Genomic DNA, 19,253 nt, shown 5'->3' with positions numbered 1-19,253 from the left:
CAGCTGGGAGCGAGAGGCGACACCCCTCGCTCGCGCACAGCAACCTGCTCCGCGGGCGGCTGCGGGCGGGACGGACAGCGCTCGGCGCGGCGGCCAGCAGTCGGCGAGGGAGCGTCGGAAACCCCCGGCTCGGCGATTGCCCGGCGTTAAGTTGAGGAGGCGTTCGAAGCGGGCTCCGGGCGGGGAGGCGGCGGCTGGAGCGGGAGCCCGGGCCGGCCCGGCCCGGCCGGGGTTAAGTCTCCCCTGCTTCCCGCCGCCCGGCTGGCGGCCCGCCGCCTTCAGTGAGAGGCGGGCGCCCGGCAGGGACCCCTCCCCTGCCCCCTCCCCCCCACCCCCCGCCGCCTGCGGGAGGGCGGACAGTGGGGGCCACTGGGCAGGAAGCCCCCCCCCCCGGAGGGCCCGGAGCGAGAGGGGCTTCTGGACGCCGAGATGGCCGATGAGATTGACTGGCTGGACTTGCCCGGCCGGTGGACCTACGGAGTGGACCGCGGGGGGAGAGTCTTCTTCATCAAGTACGTTGGTCTCTCTCGTTTTGCCATTTTATTTTTTCTTTCGAGTTGTCCAGTTTGGAAGGTGGCAGGGCTGGGGGCAGGCTGAGCGGTAGGGGGAAGCGGGCTGGAACAGCGCGCGTGACTAATAAGTTTATCACCATGCCGGTTTGAATGTGTCTCCCGCCTTTTCCTCAATGGGTCAAAGTCCAGCCTAGGCTGGGCCTGCCCTCCTCTGGAAAGGCCGGGTGCGGCAGGGCAGGTGCGGGCCTTTCCGGGGCGGGGGGGGGCTCCCCCGCAGTCCCAGGGGGCCAGTGGCCGCCCAGAGGAGGAAGGCCAGACCCAGTGCCCAGCGGGCCCATCATTCCTTTCAGCTCCGGCCACAGAAAGGGCTCGGGGGACGTTCTTTCTCTTGCTCCCACCCCAGATTTTCCAGCAAGAACACTTGGCTAAGTGACATCACACCAGGAGACCCTGCCCTCACCCCAGGACTCAGTGTTCCCAGGCCCGCAGCCCCTCTCTGTCCTGCTTCTTGATGGGGCCGTGGTCAAGGGGAGGGAGAAGACGCCCACAGTGCATTCGGTATAAATTCTTTAAAGAGAGGAAGCCGTTGATGCTCTCAGTAATATATTAGTGCTGTTATATTAATTTCATAAACCAAAATGGCTCTGGCATAATCTCATTATAACAGAGTGGCCCCGCTGGTGCTATTTTGGCCCGCTCCTACTATAGTCGTTCTGTGCCAGGATAGAAATCTCCCGATAATATAGCAAGTCTAGAAGAACAGCATTCTGAACTGTTACCCACACATGATGGTTTTTTTTTTCTTTCTTTCTCAAGATAGCCACTCACAGAACATTAGAGCTGAAAGGAACCTTGGCTGCAACCCCCTCATTTCTCAGATGGGGAGGCGAGGTCTACAGAGGTGGAGAGTACTTGTCTGAGATAAAACCACTTGCTAATCAGAGCTCAGACTGAGCCCAGCACCCGCTCACTTTAGTGCACCGCCTGCCCCCCTGCCCCGAACTGCCTTTGTAAGGAGCCCAGGCAGCCAGCGGCTTGTCTCAGGTGCTTCTCAGCTTCCACATTTCTTTTAGGCCCTTCTTCTGTAATTATCATCGCCATGATCATAATTGATGCTGTAATTAGATTATCTTAGAAATGAACGCCATGAAAGTTCTTGACCCTGGGTCAGATTCTTAAATGACAGAACTTCACTGGTATGAAAACTGCAGTTCCTTTGGTCAGTAGTTGGAGACTTTGGAGCCCCTAAAAATCACCCAAGGAATTTTTGAGAAAAGGCTGATTCCTGAGCCCCACCTCCGGAGATGGAGATCCCCACCTGGGGTGGGGCCTTCGCTGTGCATTTCCACAAGCTCCCAGGCCCAGGCGGTTAACTCGCCTCTTCTCACCTTCCTTCCCAAACTCTTGCTGGCCTTCCAGCTTTTCTTTCTCCCCACGAACATTTGAGTAGCCACCATGTGTGTGCCACAGCGCTCGGCATTAGAGAGAAAAACCCAGTAAGACACCGGTTTTTCCTTGAAGGTAGTAGGGAGAACATGCAGGTAAATACTTAGGAAATAAGAGGATATCTTTTAGAGGTATTTGCATGATGGTCTAGGGACATGAGGAAGAAAGAACTAGCGTTCTCTGGGGAGTGAAGGGAGGGCCTTCCGGAGGAGGAGACATTTGAGCTGATTCTGGAGCAGAGGACCAGGGAGAAAGGGGCCCTGAAGCAGAGGACCGTGGGAAGGCAGGGGCCAGTGGGTGCTGGGGCACAGGTTGTCTAGAACATTCTGAGGGGGTCAGTGGAGATGGAGTGGGGGCTGCTGGGTGCTGCAGAAGTGGGGGCAGGACACGTGGGAAGGAGCAGCTTTGGGGAGGCCTTGTGTGTTTGGCTAAGGGGTTTGAACGTGGTCCTGCAGGTGATGGGAATCCAGAGGAGATTTTTCAAAGAGGATTGACACACTTAGACCTGGGCTTTGGAAGGATCCCTCCGGCAGCTGGGTGGGCAGGTGATGATTTGAGGGCCGAACAGGGAGACAGGGGGAGAGGCTTGGCGTATGGAGAGCTGTCAGGGGCAACGGCCGCAGTCCAGGAGACAGCTGATGGGTTGGATTTTAGCAGTGAGGATGGGGGGGGGGAGATAGGAGAAGTCTGTAGGAGTAGAACTGAGGCTGTTCATTTACTGCCTGAAAGTGGGGGAAGAGAGGGAACAGGAAAAATCGAAGACGAATCTCAGAGATTTTAACTAGAGTTTGACAGAGATCAGGAGTATGGGACGAGGAACAGGTTTTTAGGGGGAGTGCACTTTCAGGGGGAAGTATTGAATTTGAGGTCCCCATGGGATGTGCAGGAGGTGATGTCTGACAGGCAACTGGACGTACAGGATAGAAGTTAAAGAGAGTGGCCTGGGCTGGAGAGGGAGTCCTGGGAGTCACTGCATAGGGATGGAACCATCCAGAAGTATGTGACCAAGAAGACAGGGCTACCCAGGCAGCACCAGCATTGAAGGAAGGGATAGAGGAGGAGAGACCAAGGATCTCAGGGTGGATAGCCCTAGGGCCAGGGAAAGACGTTGGTTGCCCTAGAAGGCAGGGCAGAGGGGTGTTAGGAGGAAGGAATGGTCAATACGGAAAGGCCAAGTGAGCTGAAGACTGGAGAGCATCCTTTGGATTTAGGAACTAGGGAGCTCTTTAACGACCTCTAGGAAAAGTGGTTTCAGGGGAGGGCTGAGGACAGAAACCAGATTGCAGAGGATGGACGAGAGGGAGACCAGGAAGTGGGGACAGCTTGAAGAGACTGGTTTCTAAGAAGGATGCTGAAAGAAGGGGAGCCCGAGACAGGAAGCTGGAAGGGGAGGTGGTGTTGGGAGGGAGGAGGGGGTTCAGACTGGAAGACACAGATCAGGGTGGGCTTAAAGGGATGATGACCTGAGACAGAAGTTGAAGATATGAGCCTGTGGTGCTCAATAGAAGAAGGTTCTAGAAAAGACAGGCGATGATGGGGACTATAACCCAGGCAGAGGATTACTCTTAACTGGGGGAAGGCCACTTTCTCCCTAGTGCAGAGGCAAGTATTAAGGTGGGGATATGGGTCCATTTGGGGGGTGCTGGTTGGCCGTAGTGAGGAAGCTCCTACCTGACGGTTTCTGTGTTTTCTTGAAGTAAGCAATAAAGATTGTCCACTGAGGATGGGGATGGGGGAGGGAAGAAGGAGAAGCAGGGGAGGGACTTGAGGCTGGTGGGGAAGCTTTGGAACTCTCAGCAAATGGCAACTGGCTGGGGGCCCTGAAGAAGATTGCAGGGGGCACTTAGGGCCCAGCTAAGCATGGGGGCTGTGGGTTTGCAGTGACATGGGTCATCCCAGTTTTATGGTTCCCTGTCAGCCCAAAGCCGGGGTGGAGACAGCCCGGGACTACATCGTTCTGGGCCAGGGGCTGACAAGGGGAGAGCGGCAGACGAACAGGGGCAGGAAGTTGAGGGTGTGATGGGTTGTGTCCCCATCTGCGACCCTGGGATGGTCCATGATATCCAGGAGGGGTGAGGGTGGTCATGCGGTTTGAGGGAGCAATGGTGAGAGAAGAAGAGGGGTCGGGGCCCGCGGGTCTCAGGGGGGCTGAGGAGGAGGTGTAAGGGCATCATGGGTTCCCCCGCACACTTACAATTTAGCACTGGCTGACTTTGCCCTCCCTGGGCTTCCTCTCCCACGGCCTCCCCGGACCAAAGCCCACATTACAGGGCATCCCTGAGTGCCCTGGGGGCACCAGAACAGTGACGCTGTTTCTTCTCTCCTCTTCAGAGGGCTGGGTCAGCTGGGGAATGCCCTCCTGTACGTGGTAGATGTCCAAACTTAGAGGAAAGAGAGAGAAAGAGGAAAGAAAGGAAAGGAAGGAAGGAGGAAGAAAAGAAGAAGAAAGAAAGAAGTCAGAAAAAAGTCTAGCTTGCGTGATTCCATTTATATAAAGTTCTAGAAACTCGAGAACATGCAAACTGATCTATAGTGACAGGAAGCAGATCAGTTGTTGCGGGGGGAGGAATTACAAGGGGGGCACGAAGAAAAATTGGGAGGGTCACATCTTGATTTTGGTGGTAGTTTCACAGGTACATACATATGTCAAAACTTTGAATTGTACACTTTAAGTATGTGCAGTATTGTATATCTTACTTTAGTGGAAGCATTCTTAGTGGGGTTTATTATATTAACTAAAGTATTAATGCTACTTTGAAAGCAGTGAGGGGAGTCCTGTCCTGGGCCCAACGGCCCCCACCCCAAAGCCTGGATGATACAGGCCATCTGAGAGTCCTCTCCTCCACGTACCTGGATTGGCCGAGAAAGTCGGGTGCTTAGGAGGCGCCTGGGTGGCTCAGTCGTTAAGCGTCTGCCTTCGGCTCAGGTCATGACCCCAGGGTCCTGGGACCGAGCCCCGCACCGGGCTCCCTGCTCGGCGGGAAGTCTGCTTCTCCCTCTCCCGCTCCCCCTGCTTGTGTTCCTGCTCTCGCTGTGTCTCTCTCTGTTAAAAACAAAACAACAACAACAAAATCTTAAAAAAAAAAAAAAAAAGGTGCTTCATGCTGGGTCCCACCTGGCTCTGGAAACCTCAGTATCACTTGGTTGAGGGGGGATTGAGAAATGTTGATGGATTCATCTGCCTTCTGATCCAGACCCAGAGGATCTGCAGTGGTAGGGAGCCCACTTTGCTGGAAGTAAGATACTAGAATTGTGGCTTCATCACTTATTGATTGTATGATTTGGGGCAAGTTACTTAACCTCTCTGAACCTCAGATTCATCATCTGTAAAATTCCTAATGTGAGGGACCGTTGTGAATGAAACTATTTAGCATTGTAGACGCCCAGGGACCCAGCCTCCTCTTTTTGTATCCATCGAGAGGCTGCCAGTTAAGGACCTTCCCTGTTCTCCCCAGAGACTTCCCCAGTCACCTCAAATGCTACCTCCTTAGTGAAGTCTTCATGCTGTCCCTCTTCCTTAATTTCATCCCGGTTAGCACTCCCTCCCTGGTGGTGGGATAATGCTCTCTACACGTAGCTATTATAGGGATAGGGTATACTTCCTATCCCATCATATGGCAACTACCTTTTTCTATGTTTGTTTCCCCAATGGGTTATAAATTATTTGAGGTCAGGGTCAGACATTATTCATTTCTGAATCCTCAGCGTCTGCTCAGTCAGTGCTTCGTGAATGTGAATCAGTGTTGATGTGAATTTGGAGAGGGGTGTCCTACTCAGGGAGGCCTTCTTGTATCTGACACTTTCTTATTGGTCTTCTGTAGTGATGAGGAGAAGTCAACCAGCTGGGTGCACCCTGGCACGGAATCTGCCATCCAGAGTGGACACTCCTCCAGCCCAGGTAAGGAGCTCGGCTGTCCCTGCCTTTGCAGTCGAGGAGGAAGCAGTGGCTTGAGGCAGCATTACACATCCCCTGCCCTGACTTTTCTTCTGACTTTTTCTTTTCTCCATGGATGGATTCAGCTCAGCATTTGGACCACCATCTGGGGGAGGGTGCAGGAGGGTTGATACTCAGCTTGAGGTTTTCCAAGTTTCTAGCTCTACAGTTAGTATGTGGGACAGACCATGGAGGATGCCGATTTGACTTCTCTCTCATCCTCCTGCCCAGTCAGAAAATCCCGTCCATCCTCAGAGCTCCTGACCTAGACAGAACCCCAGCTCCTATACCATGTGCCTGTGCCATAGAACCATATGCCATGATGGAAATGTTCTCTCTTTGTGCTGCCCAGTGGAGTCACCATTAACCACGTGTAGCTGCTGAGCAACTGACATGTGATTAGCGTGGTTGAGGAACTGAATTTTAAGATTTTAATGAATTTAAACTTACATAGCCCCACATGGCTAATAGGAATTCCTTCACACTGGGGAGAACATGAAAGAAAAGGAGTCAGGGCCCACATGGATTGCTTACTGTGGAGAAGACTCTGTTGCTAGCCCTTAAAAACCTCCCAGGCCAGTGGCAAAGTGGGGTCACGTACAGGCAAGATTTCAGTCTAAACTGGGGAGTCAGAGACACCAAGAAGGAGAAGGGCTAGGGTGCTTCAAGTGGACAAGCGATGCTCTTCAGAAGGCTGCCACTGACCTCCCCTCCCTGGCCGTCCAGCCCTTTCCCTGACGGCACACCAGACGTGGTTCTAGGAGTTTGGGTCATTCATGAGGTACGGCTGGTGCTGCTGTATACATTGGGTTAAGGTGTTGGCCTGCCCAGAGCCTCCTTTCTTTTAGACTCTGGGCTGGAATAATTGTGTTGTTAGAGCTGGAAGGGACTTCAGGGACCCTGGAGTCCAACTCCTTTTAAAGGTAGAAAAATTGAGGAGCAGAGAGGAAGTACCTGGCTCAAGGCCACTCGGCTAATAAGTGAAGCTGTGTTGGGGTTAAATGCCTAAGTGTTGGAGGCAGAGAGCCCTGAGCTCAAATCTTGGCTCTACTTTCTGTTAGTCTGGTCTTGAGCAAGGGGTTGAAATCATCCAGGACTTGGCTTCTTCATTTGTAAGCTAGGGAGAGAATGATGAACCTCCGAAGAGTCTAGCAAAGGCTACCTGAGAGAATCCCCATCGGTGGAGGAGACTGCCGTTGCTATTGTCATTATTGTTATTTTTGACATGAAGCAGGGCCTCCGGACCCCAAGGCCGGGTTGTATTCTTCTTCTGGGTTGGTGTTTTTGCTGCTGTCAGTGTTTAAAATCGAATTCCATCTATCTCACTATGACTCTAGGGAGGATTAGAAGATGAATAAAAGCCTTCACGCCAATTATTTCATTTGGGACTTCAGCCAAGTGGTTGTCCAAGGCTGGGAAGGGGTTAAGGTGCCCCTGAAGCTTGCCGGGAGGGCAGCTGTCTCCGCGGGCACTCCGCCTGGACAGGAATATAAGCACTCTTGGTGTTGCCCGGGCGGAGAGGGCAGTGTGCAGGGAAGTTGCTGGAAAAGGCAGGGGACATAATCCACGCTGGCCTCTTTCCCAAGCACATCACAATGGCAGGATTATTTATGATTCTGACCCAATGGGGATCCCTCTACTTGGGGAGACTGCCAATCCACGCCCTTCTGAATGGAAACGTCCTCCCCCAGGGATGGAGGGGAACAAATAGCATTTATGGAGCAGCACAGAAGATAGAATGTCAGCTTTGGAAGCAGGAGACCAGACTCACATCCTGGCCCAGACGCTTCCTGTGTGACCTTAAGCAAGTTGATTAACCTCTCTGGGCCTCAGGTTTCCTCATCGATAAAAATGTTCAAGCTGATGCCTATTATATACTGTTGTTGTGCAAATTAAATGTGCTAACAGTGGTAAAATGTGTAGCTTAGAGGAAGGACGCATTAAGTGGCAGCTGGTGTTACAATTTCTATGGACCAGGTCCTGAGAGGGGAGCTGGGCTCGTTGGCTTTCCTGCTGCACTGAAGAGTAGCGTCACTATCAACAGCAACATGGAAATAGGGGTGAGTAAAATGAATGCTAGCAACTGCACCCACCACTCTATAGAACCCAGGCTCTGCTCTGTAGCAGCTTGTGCCCTGAGGCAGCTGATGATAAGGTGGGAAAGATTCAGCCGTGTTTTATAAAACCTCACATACAAGGCAGATATTCAGCTTGATCAGAAAGGTAGCAGTGATTGTCAAGAGAAGCCACACCTGTTTTGCATTATATCAGCCGCAGGGCTCTTGCACGCCCGAAAGCAATGATCTCTACCAGTGCCCTGCCTGTCCCCACCTCTGACAGGGGTCTCCCTTGCGTTTCTCAGAAGACTTCCCGTCTGCTTCGGGGTGGAGGAATCCTGTTTGCCAGGGAGGCAGGATTTTTTGCGGGGGGAGGATGGGTAGGACAAAATGGTACCCAACAGAGCACTCTTCGGAGACAGAGGTGCTCAGCCTCTCTGGAGCTGCCCAGCAGGGGCTGCCTCCGCCTGTAGGGATTGCCCGGGCACCTCTGAGCTGTGGTCAGCTTCCTCAGCTGTTCAGGTCTTGCTCACTCTGTGAGTCTGCAATTCTCCACTCTGAGCATTTCCATGGATAATTTTTTTCAGGGGTGCTATTAAAAAATGTTTTTATAGATCAATCAGACAGAAACTCAATAAGGAAACGTAGGACTTAAATTAGGCCAAATGAACTTGATAGATATATACCCAATGTTCCACCTCAAACCAGCAGGATACACACTCTTTTCAAGTGCACATGGAACACTCTCCAGGGGTGATCATATGTTAAGACACAAAACAAGTCTCAGTACATTTAAGAAGATTGAAATAATATCAACATCTTTTCTGACCACAATGGTATGAAACTAAAAATCAGTTACAAGAAGAACGCCAGAAAAATCATAAATATTTGGAGACTAAACAATGTGTTACCAACCAACCAAGAAGTCAACAAAGAAATCAAAAGAGAAATGAAAAAAATACCTTGAGACAAATGAAAACAGAAATACGACATACCAAAATCTATGGGGTGCAGCAAAAACAGCTCCAAGAGGAAAGTTCATAGCAATATGGACCTACCTCAAGAAACAAGAAAATCTCAAATAACCAATCCAACTTTACACCTAAAGGAACTGAAAAAAGAATAACAAATGAAGCCCAAAGTGAGCAGAAGGGAAGGAAATAACAAAGCTCAGAGTGGAAATCAATGAGATGGAGACTGGAAAGACAACAGAAAAGATGAACTCAGAGCTGGTTCTTTGAGAAGATAAACAACATGGATAGACCTTTAGCTGGACTCACCAAGAAAAAGAAGGCTCAAATAAATAAAATCAGAAATAAAAGAGAAGTTACAACTGACACCACAGAAATACAAAGGATCATAAGACACTACAATGAACAATTATATGCTAACAAATTACACAACCTGGAAGGAATGGCTAAATTCCTACAGACGCGCCATCTTCTAAGACTGAATCACGGAAGAAATAGTAAATGTGAATACAGTGATTACTAGTAAGAAGATTAAATCAGTAATCAAAAACCTCCCAACAAAAACCCAGGACCAGATGGCTTCATTGGTAAATTCTACCAAACATTCAAAGATTTAATACCTATCTTTCTCAAACTCTTCCAAGAAATTGAAGAGGAGGGATTGCTTCCAAATTCATTTTACAAGGCCAACATTACCCTGATAACAAATCCAGACAAAGATGCCGTGAAAAATGAAAATGACAGGCCAATATTCCTGATGAATATATATGTAAAAATTCTCAACAAAATATTAGCAAACTGAATTCGATACATTAATAGGACCGTTTACCATGATCAATTGGTGTTTATTTCAAGGACTCCCAGAAATAAACCTAAGCATATATGATCAATTAATTTATGACAAATGAGGCAAGAATATGCGGTGGAGAAAGGACAGTCTCTTTAAATGGTGTTGGGAAAATTGGACAGCTACATGCAAAAGAATGAAACTAGACCACTATTGTACGTCATACACAAAAATTAACTCAAAATGGATTAAAGATTTGAATGTAAGACCTGAAAGCATAAAACTCCTAGAAGAAAACACAGGCAATAAACTCCTTGACATTGGTCTCAGTGATGAATTTTTGGGGCTGACTCTAAAAGCAAGGGCAACAAAAGCAAAAATAAACAAGTGGGACTGCATCAAACTAAAAAGTTTCTGCACAGCAAAAGAAACCATCAACAAAATGAAAAGGCAACCTACAGAATGGGAGAAAATATTTGCAAATCATATATCTGACAAGGGGTTCCTATCCAAATATATAAAGAACGCCTACAGCTCAATAGCAAAAACAAAAAACAAAAAAACACCCCAAAAGCAAACAAACAAAAAACCCAAAATAAAAAACTATCTGATCAAAAAGGGGGCAGAAGACCTGAATAGACATCTTTCCAAAGAAGACATATAGGTGGCCAATAGGCACATGAAAAAAGATGCTTAACATCACTAAAAAAAAAAAAAAGTGCGGTCAAAACCAAATGATATGGGGCGCCTGGGCGGCTCAGTCTTTAAGCGCCTGCCTTCAGCTCAGGTCGTGATCCCGGGGTCCTGGGATCGAGCCCCACGTCGGGCTCTCTGCTCAGCGGGGAGTCTGCTTCTCCCTCTCCCACTCACCCTGCTTGTGTTCCCTCTCTCGCTGTCTCTCTCTCTCTGTCAAAATAAATAAATAAAATCTTAAAAAAAAAAAACCAAATGATATATTACAGCACAGCTCATAGAACAGCTCTTATCAAAAAGACTAGAAATAACAAGGGTTGGCGAGGAGGTGCAGAAAGAGGAACTCCCTTGCACTGTTGGTGGGAATGCAAACTGGGACAGCCACTGTGGAGAACAGTGTGGAGGCTCCTCAGAAAATAAAACAGAACTGCCCTATGACCCAGCAATTCCCCTGCTAGGTATTTATTCAAAGACAGCAAAAACACTACTTCAAAGAGATATATGCACCCCTGTTCGTTGTAGCATTATTGACAATAGTCATGACATGGAAACAACCCGGGTGTCCGTTGATGGATGAATGGGTAAAGATGTGGTAGATATATATGATAGAATACTACTCAGCCATAAAAAAGAGTGAAATCTTGCCATTCATGACGGCAAGGATGGACCTTGAGAAAACTGTGCTAAGTGAAACAAGAAAGACAAATACCGTGTGATTTCACGTTTGTGTGGAATCTAAACAGCAAAGCAAATGAACAAACCCAACCAAACTCATCGATAATGGAGCCGAATGGTGGTTACTTGAGGAGAGGGGAGCTGATGGGGAGCCAAATGGGTGGAGGAGGTCAAGAGGTACAAACTTCCAATTATAAAATAAATAGATATATAATGAACAGCACGGTGACTATAGTCAATAATAGGGAAGGCACGTACTGGAAAGTTGCCAAAAGACTAAATCCTAAAAGTGCTCATCACAAGAAAAAAAATTGTCCCTATGTATGGTGATGGATGGTAACTAGCCTTGTGGTGATCATTTCTCAATGTATCCAAATAACAAATCATTACCCTGTACACCTGAGACTAATATATAATGTCATGTGTCATGTCAATTAAAAAAAATTTTTTTTTAGTCTCTCCATTTTCCCTGGACGGATTTCCTTTTTTTTTTTTTTTAAGATTTATTTATTTATGTTGAGAGAGTGAGAATGAGAGAGAGAGAGAGAGAGTACATGAGAGGGGGGAGGGTTAGAGGGAGAAGCAGGCTCCTCGCTGAGCAGGGAGCCCGATGCGGGACTCGATCCCGAGACTCCAGGATCATGACCTGAGCTGAAGGCAGTCGCTCAACCAACTGAGCCACCCAGGCGCCCCTGGACTGATTTCCTAAGTCCTCAGCATCTTGTCTGGAAGCAGCAGAAGCTAGAGGTGATAATTTGGGCTGGGTTTTGCAGGCTTGAGTCCTGGTCTGATCCCCGGTGCGGCCTGGGGCAAGTGACCCGCCGTTGGCTACCCCTTGTGCTTCTGTGATGTGAGGGGAGGGGGCTGTGGGATGACCCTGAGCGCCCTGCCCGGGCAAGCATCTGTGTGTTCACTGCTGTATCCCCGGGGCTGGCGCAGGGCCTGGCCCAGAGGAGATGCTCAAGAAAAGCTTGTCCAATGAATGAGCAAACCGTGGAAGGCAATGATCCACTTGGTGACCTCGCTGCTCACAGACAGGAGGCGTCCCATTCACTGCCGTCGCTCTTATTATTTGCTGAAATCAGATGGATAGAAATAATGGACCAAAAAGATGACATGGTTGGCTTGAGCACTGTTGGCTTGTCTGTGAATTTTTCCTAGTTCTCCCTGCCCCATCCCTCCTGCGTGCAAATAGGGTTTGTGGGGCTGAGAAGAGAGTCATTATGTGATTTTGCTTCTTCACAGGATTGCCCAAGGGCTGGGAGATGGATTCTACCCAGGAAGGAGCTGTGTATTTCATCAAGTGAGTAAGATGCGGTTTCTTTCTGGTCTGACTGTTGGGTCTGCTGTTATCCTTGTCCTGGGTGGCTGCTTGGGAGGGGAGGTGCTTAGAGGGTCTGCTTGGGCACTGAAGGCCTTGCGGGGGTGGGGGTGGGGGTCTGTGACTGGCCAGGAGGCCTCAAGCCTTCTGAACGTGGCAGAGAACGCTGGGTGTGTGTTTCTGCTGGTCTGGGAGAGCCAGTGTCGGTCATGGGAAGTTTGCCGGGTTGGAGTGGGTGAGGGTCGGGTCGGGCTGAGTTGAAACGGGGGGAATAACTCAGCAAATAAAGGAAAGAGGCTGCTTTAGACCCACGTGGGACAAAGGCTCAGAGGAAGGAGCCCGAGCACCAGGATGCCCAAAGGGGCTGGAAGCGGAGCCAGGTGGAGGGAAGGTGTGAGCGAGGGTGCAGACAGGCGGGCCGGGAGGTGGCCAGGCCCACCTCTTCTCTCCTGCTCCCCTGGCTGGGGCACGTGTGACCCTGGAGGTGGCAGGGGTGTGTGCGGTGCTCTGCTTTTCTCTGGGGCTTGGTCACGCCGCTCCCGGGGCCAGGGTAGCTGGTGCTCTCAGCAGCTGACTGCGCACCTGGGGAAGGTGTCCCGAAGCAGAAGGTAACTCTTTGGGCTGGGGTGGTCCACGTCCACCCGACCGGACTCATTTCCCTCGGCATCGGCCCGGGTCTCTCCGTCTCCCAGGCAGGCTGGGTCCTGGCTTAGTTCCCACGGGCGAGGCCCGGCGTGCACGGGCCCGTGCCTGGTCTGCCTCGGAGTCTGCGCGCTGGGAGAGCGTGGCTCTGCAGACAGCGGGGGCGCGGGCACCGCCAGAGGCATCCCTGGCCCAGCCAGGGACGGAGGGCCCTCCTCACCTCTTTCCCCTCCTGCTCTCCTTCCAGATCTTCATTCCTCCGTCAGGAGAGCTCATCCTTCCATCCCCTGCCTTGAGACCAGCCGGCACTTACGCCAGCTTGGCTGTTAACCATATTCTTTTTTTGTTTTGTTTTGTTTTAAGATTTTATTTCTTTATTTGACAGAAAGAGAGAGAGAGCACAAGCAGAGGGAGGGACAGAGGGAGAAGGAGACGCAGGCTCCCCACTGAGCAGGGAGCCCGATGCGGGACTCGCCCAAGACAGACACTTAACCAATTGAGCCACCCAGGCGCCCCTGTTAAACACAATGGACAAATTCTCTGCTTTGGAGATTGTTCAGATATGACATGACTCCTATGGCCTGAGCTTTCCCTGAAATTGAACCGAAATCCTTGCTGCAGTTAAGATTTATTTCCTCTTTTCTCCTCGGTGATACCATCTGCGTACTCCTTATGTACATCTGGTGCGTGAGACCAGGTACTTTCGCCTGTATTACCTCCTCTCCTCTGGCCCTGAACACATACCACCTGCTGTAGCCTAGCCCTGACCCTCTCTGACCTCATCTTCCATAACTGGCCAGCTCTGGCGATTTTCATCTTTCTTTCCCTCCATTGTGCCAAATTCATTCTTACCTCAGGACCTTTGCATGTGCTGTTCCTTCTGCCTGGGAGCACTTTCCTCCTGTTTTTGTGTATCTGGCACCTATGTATCATTTAGCTCAAGTGTTACCTTGTCAGAGTGACCCCTCCTGATACCCCATTCCCTGCCCCACTCTGCTCCTCCCTAGCCCCTCTTACTTTTTTTTTTTTTTTAAAGTAAATTCCATGCCCAGTGTGGAGCTCAAACACACAACCTCGAGATCAAGAGTCTCATGCCCCACCGAGCCAGCCGGGCGCCCCCAGACCCTCTTACTTTTCTTCATACCACCTGCCAGGGAGCCAGAAGTTTGCTGTTTCTGTGTTTGCCTATTTATTGCTGGTGTCCCCCCACTGCCACGTCAGTCCTGAGAGCAGATTCTGGCTATTTCATGTTCCACCATGTCCTAGAACCTTGCCGGCACATGATAGGAATCTAAGGTGTTTGCTGGAATAAATGAATGGGAGATGTTGGGGGATAAACAACAGAGGCATGGCTAACTCCTGCTGCAGCTGCCAGCCCGGAGCATCCTGAGCTGCCCTGGCTCCATGTGCCCGGTCCTGAACTCGTCCCCTTTTCCTCGCCAACACCGATTCCATCTTTCACAGAAGCGCCACCAGAGCAGAACCCTCAGAAACAGGCTCACGCCCCATTGCGTGTTGGTTCTCCTCTGAAATATCTCACCCCATGGCCGCAGCCTGAGTTCCTTCCCACATGGGTTCTCATCTGGATCATTCTAGCGGCTTCCCAACTGATCTCCCTGCCTCCAGGCCAGACTGCTGCCAGAATGCTTGTTCTCTACAATGCAAATTTCGTCACATCATCCCGCATTAAAAACCTTTCCTGCTTCCCATCAGTTATAGGAAAAAAATCTGAATTCCTTACTCAGGCACTTGAAAGGGCTTCATAATCTGGCTTCCTGCCTTCTTTCTCTAGCTTCACCTCCCATACTCCCCAGTTTGCCAGACCGGATCATTTGTGGTTCCCTCAACACACACCTCCCTTCTGTGCCTCCCAGCCTTTGCAAGTGCTGATCTCTGCTCTCACCGGGCTTGTGTCCACCTGTGAACACTTGCTTTTCCTTTAAAACTCTGCCCATGACATCACGCCTTCAGGGAAGCCCACCTGTATTGTGATTGTTTACATGTGTGTCATTTTCCCTAGATTGGTGGTTCACAGACTTGAGGGTGCACCGAAATCACCTGGAGGGCTTGTTAAAACAGATCGTTTGGCCCCATCCCTGCAGTTTCTGGTTCAGAAGGTCTGAGAATGCGCATTTGTGGCAGGTCCCCCGGCGGGTGTTGGTGCGGCTGGTCCAGGCACTCCAGTTGGAGAACCAGGGGTCTAGATTGAAAACTCATCCAGGGCAGGGGAGACATAGGGTGGCCGTAAAGTCTGGAAACATAGACAATATCATTTCATGACGTATTGCCACGAAATGTCACAAGCTATTATGCTTTCACGTCTGTTCCCAGACTCGGTGGCCTCCCCATGCGTCCGGAGCGGCAGGGGCCTCTCCGAGAGCTGAGCTTCACTACATGGTCTCATTCGGTCCCCACCACAGCATTATGAGGGAGCTGCTATCATCCCTGACTGTTTTAACAAGGCAGGAGAAAACTGAGACTTAAAACTGAGATTTAAAACTGAGTGAAAAAATGTGTTCAGTGTCATGAAGCTTGTAGGAAGCGAAGCTGGGATTCAGCCCCATGTTTGCCTGATTTCGCAGCCTGGGTGCCCAGCTTAACACCACAGCTGCCTTGGTGCCGTGCTTAGAGTGGGGGGGGGGGTTTCCAGAAACCCTGACTGCCTGAGGGAGGAGGGGGGGGGGGAGGGAAGGAAGGGGGGGAGGGAGGGAGGGAGGGAGGAAGGACGGATTCGCCCCTTCATTTTCACAGTTCCCTGCATGATCCATTCCCTACAAAGGTTTGTGACATTGGGTTGGTAGGTGAGTTAGAAACTCTGACGACCCCGGATGTGGATTCCGAGAGCTAACAATAAAAGTCAGGTACACAGACAACTGGAGAAGCTATTTCTTTTCCCTTCTCAAATTTCAATGAGCCAGCGCTGACACTTGCCCAGGATCAGACGAATATGATCACTGTGTGTCAGTAAGGCCTGCCCCTCACGGTGTTTGGGAGGTAATTCTCGTGGTACCCACGGTGTCATGGCTCAAGCGTGATGCGGTTTTGAGGGTGTCTTTTACAGGTGGGTGGTGCAGAGAGAAGAGAAAAAGCCGGGTTAAAATGTGGGGGAAACCCCGGCAAGCCTGTGTGCGTGTACCACATCGATCCAGTAGAGGGCGCCAAAGCACACAGGATCGGCCCCAGGAAGGCCTTGAAGCCTTCCTGACCCACAGCCGCTCCAGGGCCATCTCCACCATCCTCGGCCACATCTCATCCACTGTGGGTCTGGTAGACTTCTTTCAGACGCTTAGAGATCTGGGTACGTTGCACCCATTCCTGATTTTCTCTGGCCCCTGGCTTCTCCCCCACTTCCTGCGAAAGCAGCCGGCTGCAGAGTTTGCCAATTCTGTCTCCGAGGAAGGCGGCTCAGGGGAGGGAAACCCCATTTTGCAGATGCAATAAACTGAGGCCCAACAGCCAAATAACTTGTTCCAAGTCGCTCGGTTGGTAAGGGGCAGAGCTGGGGTTGGAACTCAGTAGGCCCTCAAAGACAGCTCACCACAGGGGGCTCCCTTTTCTCTCCCCAGTTGGTTCACTCTGACAGAGAGGGGAGGGGGGCCCGTGTGGACATGGCCGGGGTGAGGCATGGGTGACACATGTCTGAGGGGCAACAAGCCCATCAGTTTCACGGCCGCCTGGACTGTGATGACATTCAAAAGGCAGGGAGGCCCCGGGGGTTTAGAGACTGGTAGTGACCCAGAGTTTTGGACTTTCCCCTTTGAGCCCCGGGGGCATGGATTCTAAGGGCGCTTTCTTCCCTCGTGCCTCCTCCTCACGCCCTCTCCACCTGAGTGTCACAAGAGTCTTGCTTCTCCACTGCTGGGCTTGCAAGAGAGAGAATGTAGGTTTGGTGAAGGAAGTTTCTTTTCTCTGCTTCTCTTCACCCAGCCTTGCTGGGACTCTTAAGACCCTTTTGCTGCAATGTCTACCTTACCCTGCTCCCCAAAACGAAGGCCCTGCTCCCCAAAACGAAGGCCCTGCTCCAACAGCAGCCCTCCCTCTGGTCTCTCATGCCCCCAGGGCTGCCCAGGTAGCCCAGAGGCATCCGCAGGGCCAGCTCAGAGGATCTGTCTGCAGCCCTTGCCCTCTGTCTGCCAGAGAGGAAACCCTCCCAGCAGGCCCTTCTGTCCGTCTCCTGCCTTTTTCAGCTGCCTAAGGATTGTGGGGGTTGGGGACTGGGGTCCTCATTCCCTTCCCTACCCTGCCTGTCTCCCCCCGGATGCTGTAATCTCTGGTGCCAGCCCTGCTTTGCTCCATTGGCTCCTCAAGGCCAGAGACGCCCCCAGAGCCCCTCATCTTTGTTTGGCTGGAAGCCGGCTCTCCCCCTGCCTGCCGTGGGCAGGCTTGCCAAGTCCTGGAGAGCCAGGGCGGGTGGGTTGGGCTTAATCGGTCCTGCCTGGCACGAGGCCTGTACCCAGGATTTCTCTGCCCCTTCAGCTGAGTGCCTTTCTCACAGCCGAGAAACTCAGCATCTCAGCTGGGCTGGGGGAGTGGTGGGGCAGGAACTTAGGGATTTCCGTCCCCTCCAGAGCTGCAGGCAGGTGCATTCTGCTCCAACCTGAGATTCTCGGCTCTGGCCTGGCCTACTCTGGGGTTGGAAGGGCAGGCCTTGTGGGAGCTCTCTCTGGAGTGTGTGGGACTGGGGTGTGGATCAGATCCCTGTAATGACCCCCCCTCCCCACTAACAGCGTTCTTCCCGGACCCTGGAAAGGAAGCTTGTGCTCCTTTCTTTTTAAAGAAAAAGACTTCCGTTGGTTAAATGATGCTTATACTCAGATCACACTGAAAGAGACCCACAGAGAAAGATAAATAGTGCATTGGAGTGAAAAGAAGCTTCATTTTTGAAATCAAGTTGTTGTAATAATAAATATTCAAAAAAGATATAATAGTCGGGTGGGTGAGCCCTTCATCTAGCTCCTGCTGCTTGAACGATTTCTGTATTCAGAAGTGACCCCCGGAGCTCCTCTGGTTTGCTCTATGACTTCTGGGTCTCAGGAGCAGATGGGACTGAGACCCCACGAGCCTGCCCGGAAGTTCAGGTGGGAATATTCCATCTTCTTTCCATCTTTCTGATCTTGGTTATGAAACTCAGCCTTCCCTTTGCACTTACCCATTGTCACAGAGAATCTGTTATTGTTCCAGCATCCACAGAAATGTCAAGAGAAGGAAACCGAGCCAGAGAAAGAGAGATAGAGATTGAGAGAGAGATCTCTTAAGATGGGGCTACAATCCTATTGTCCGAAGCCCTCCCTTCTGCCTCTGAACAAACACAGATACCCCCTGGCTCAGCGGGCATATCCTTGCCCAAGGTCACTGGAGACGAATTTGGGCTGGAGACCTAGGAAGTCCTAGCACCTTGTCATGGGTTCCAACCAGCTGCACACATTATTTTTTGCAGTTCCTTGTGCTGGGGGAGGGGGTGTGAAGGTGCTAGGGCCCCTGCCAAGCCCTCCTGACACCCAGAGACGTGCCCGTCTCTTGGGTGGAGAGCCGCAGAGACTAAAGGCGCCCCCAGGCAGGTGTGCTGAGCCCCCATGATGCCAGGCCCCTGGGCACCTTCTGGTTCCCTGCACTCTAGTGGGAGAACAGCAAACTGCAGCTTACATGGAGGAAGGTGGCCCCAGATCCCCTTTGTGGGGGGGGGGCAGCTCTTCCTGGTGGTGGAAGGCCAGGAAGGCTGTGCCCAAGTACTCCATCCTCTCCTGGGTGGGAAGCATGGGTGGTTAGCAGCTTGTCGCCGGTGTGGATGGAGTTAAACCTTTCCAGGGACTATTTACTCCTGATCCTAAGTGACAGCTTGGGGAGGGAGAGTCACGTGGCCCTGAAATCCCCGCGGGAGCCCATGGAGCATGCCCAGCTGCTTCTGCCTGGGAAAGATGCTGGATCCTGCGGTTACCACAACAGCATCCTCTCCCCGCGCCGGGGATCTGCCAGCCGGAGAGATGACTGATTAGACCGGATCAGATCCAGAGCCCCGCTCTTCAGAAGGGGGCCCTGAGGGGCGGGGGAGGAGGACCCCAGCTGGCCGGAGCTGGGGGAGGGGTGCTTCGGGGCGCGGAGAGTTCTAGCGTTCCACCGCGGGGCTCACACCTCTGAAGCCGGTGAGTCTGTCCTGATGCATCGTACAGAGGAGGCGGGAGGAGGAAGGCTGTGCTCTCTCTGGTCGGCCTGGCAGC

The 19,253-nt window shown here is 51.5% G+C and overlaps 1 protein-coding gene across 3 annotated transcripts in view; it reads left to right on the top strand.

Annotated features, from left to right (window-relative positions):
* The first annotated feature begins 332 nt into the window (after positions 1-332).
* PLEKHA6 (pleckstrin homology domain containing A6) overlaps positions 333-19,253 on the top strand; it is a 136,574-nt gene continuing 117,653 nt past the window's right edge. For all 3 annotated transcript variants that reach the window (XM_073884442.1, XM_073884441.1, XM_073884440.1), the window contains exons 1-3: positions 333-512; positions 5,780-5,856; positions 12,321-12,378. In XM_073884442.1, the coding sequence (XP_073740543.1) occupies positions 430-512; positions 5,780-5,856; positions 12,321-12,378 (218 nt within the window). In that variant the 5' untranslated portion in view covers positions 333-429. The remainder of the gene's footprint in view (positions 513-5,779; positions 5,857-12,320; positions 12,379-19,253) is intronic.

Source organism: Callorhinus ursinus, unplaced genomic scaffold (assembly GCF_003265705.2).
Source record: "Callorhinus ursinus isolate GAN/ISIS: 27379988/994484 unplaced genomic scaffold, GSC_fseal_2.0 scaffold57, whole genome shotgun sequence".
Classification (NCBI taxonomy): Eukaryota; Metazoa; Chordata; class Mammalia; order Carnivora; family Otariidae; genus Callorhinus; species Callorhinus ursinus.
Note: the sequence above shows the minus strand (reverse complement) of the source record. Positions and strands in the feature narration are given on the sequence as shown.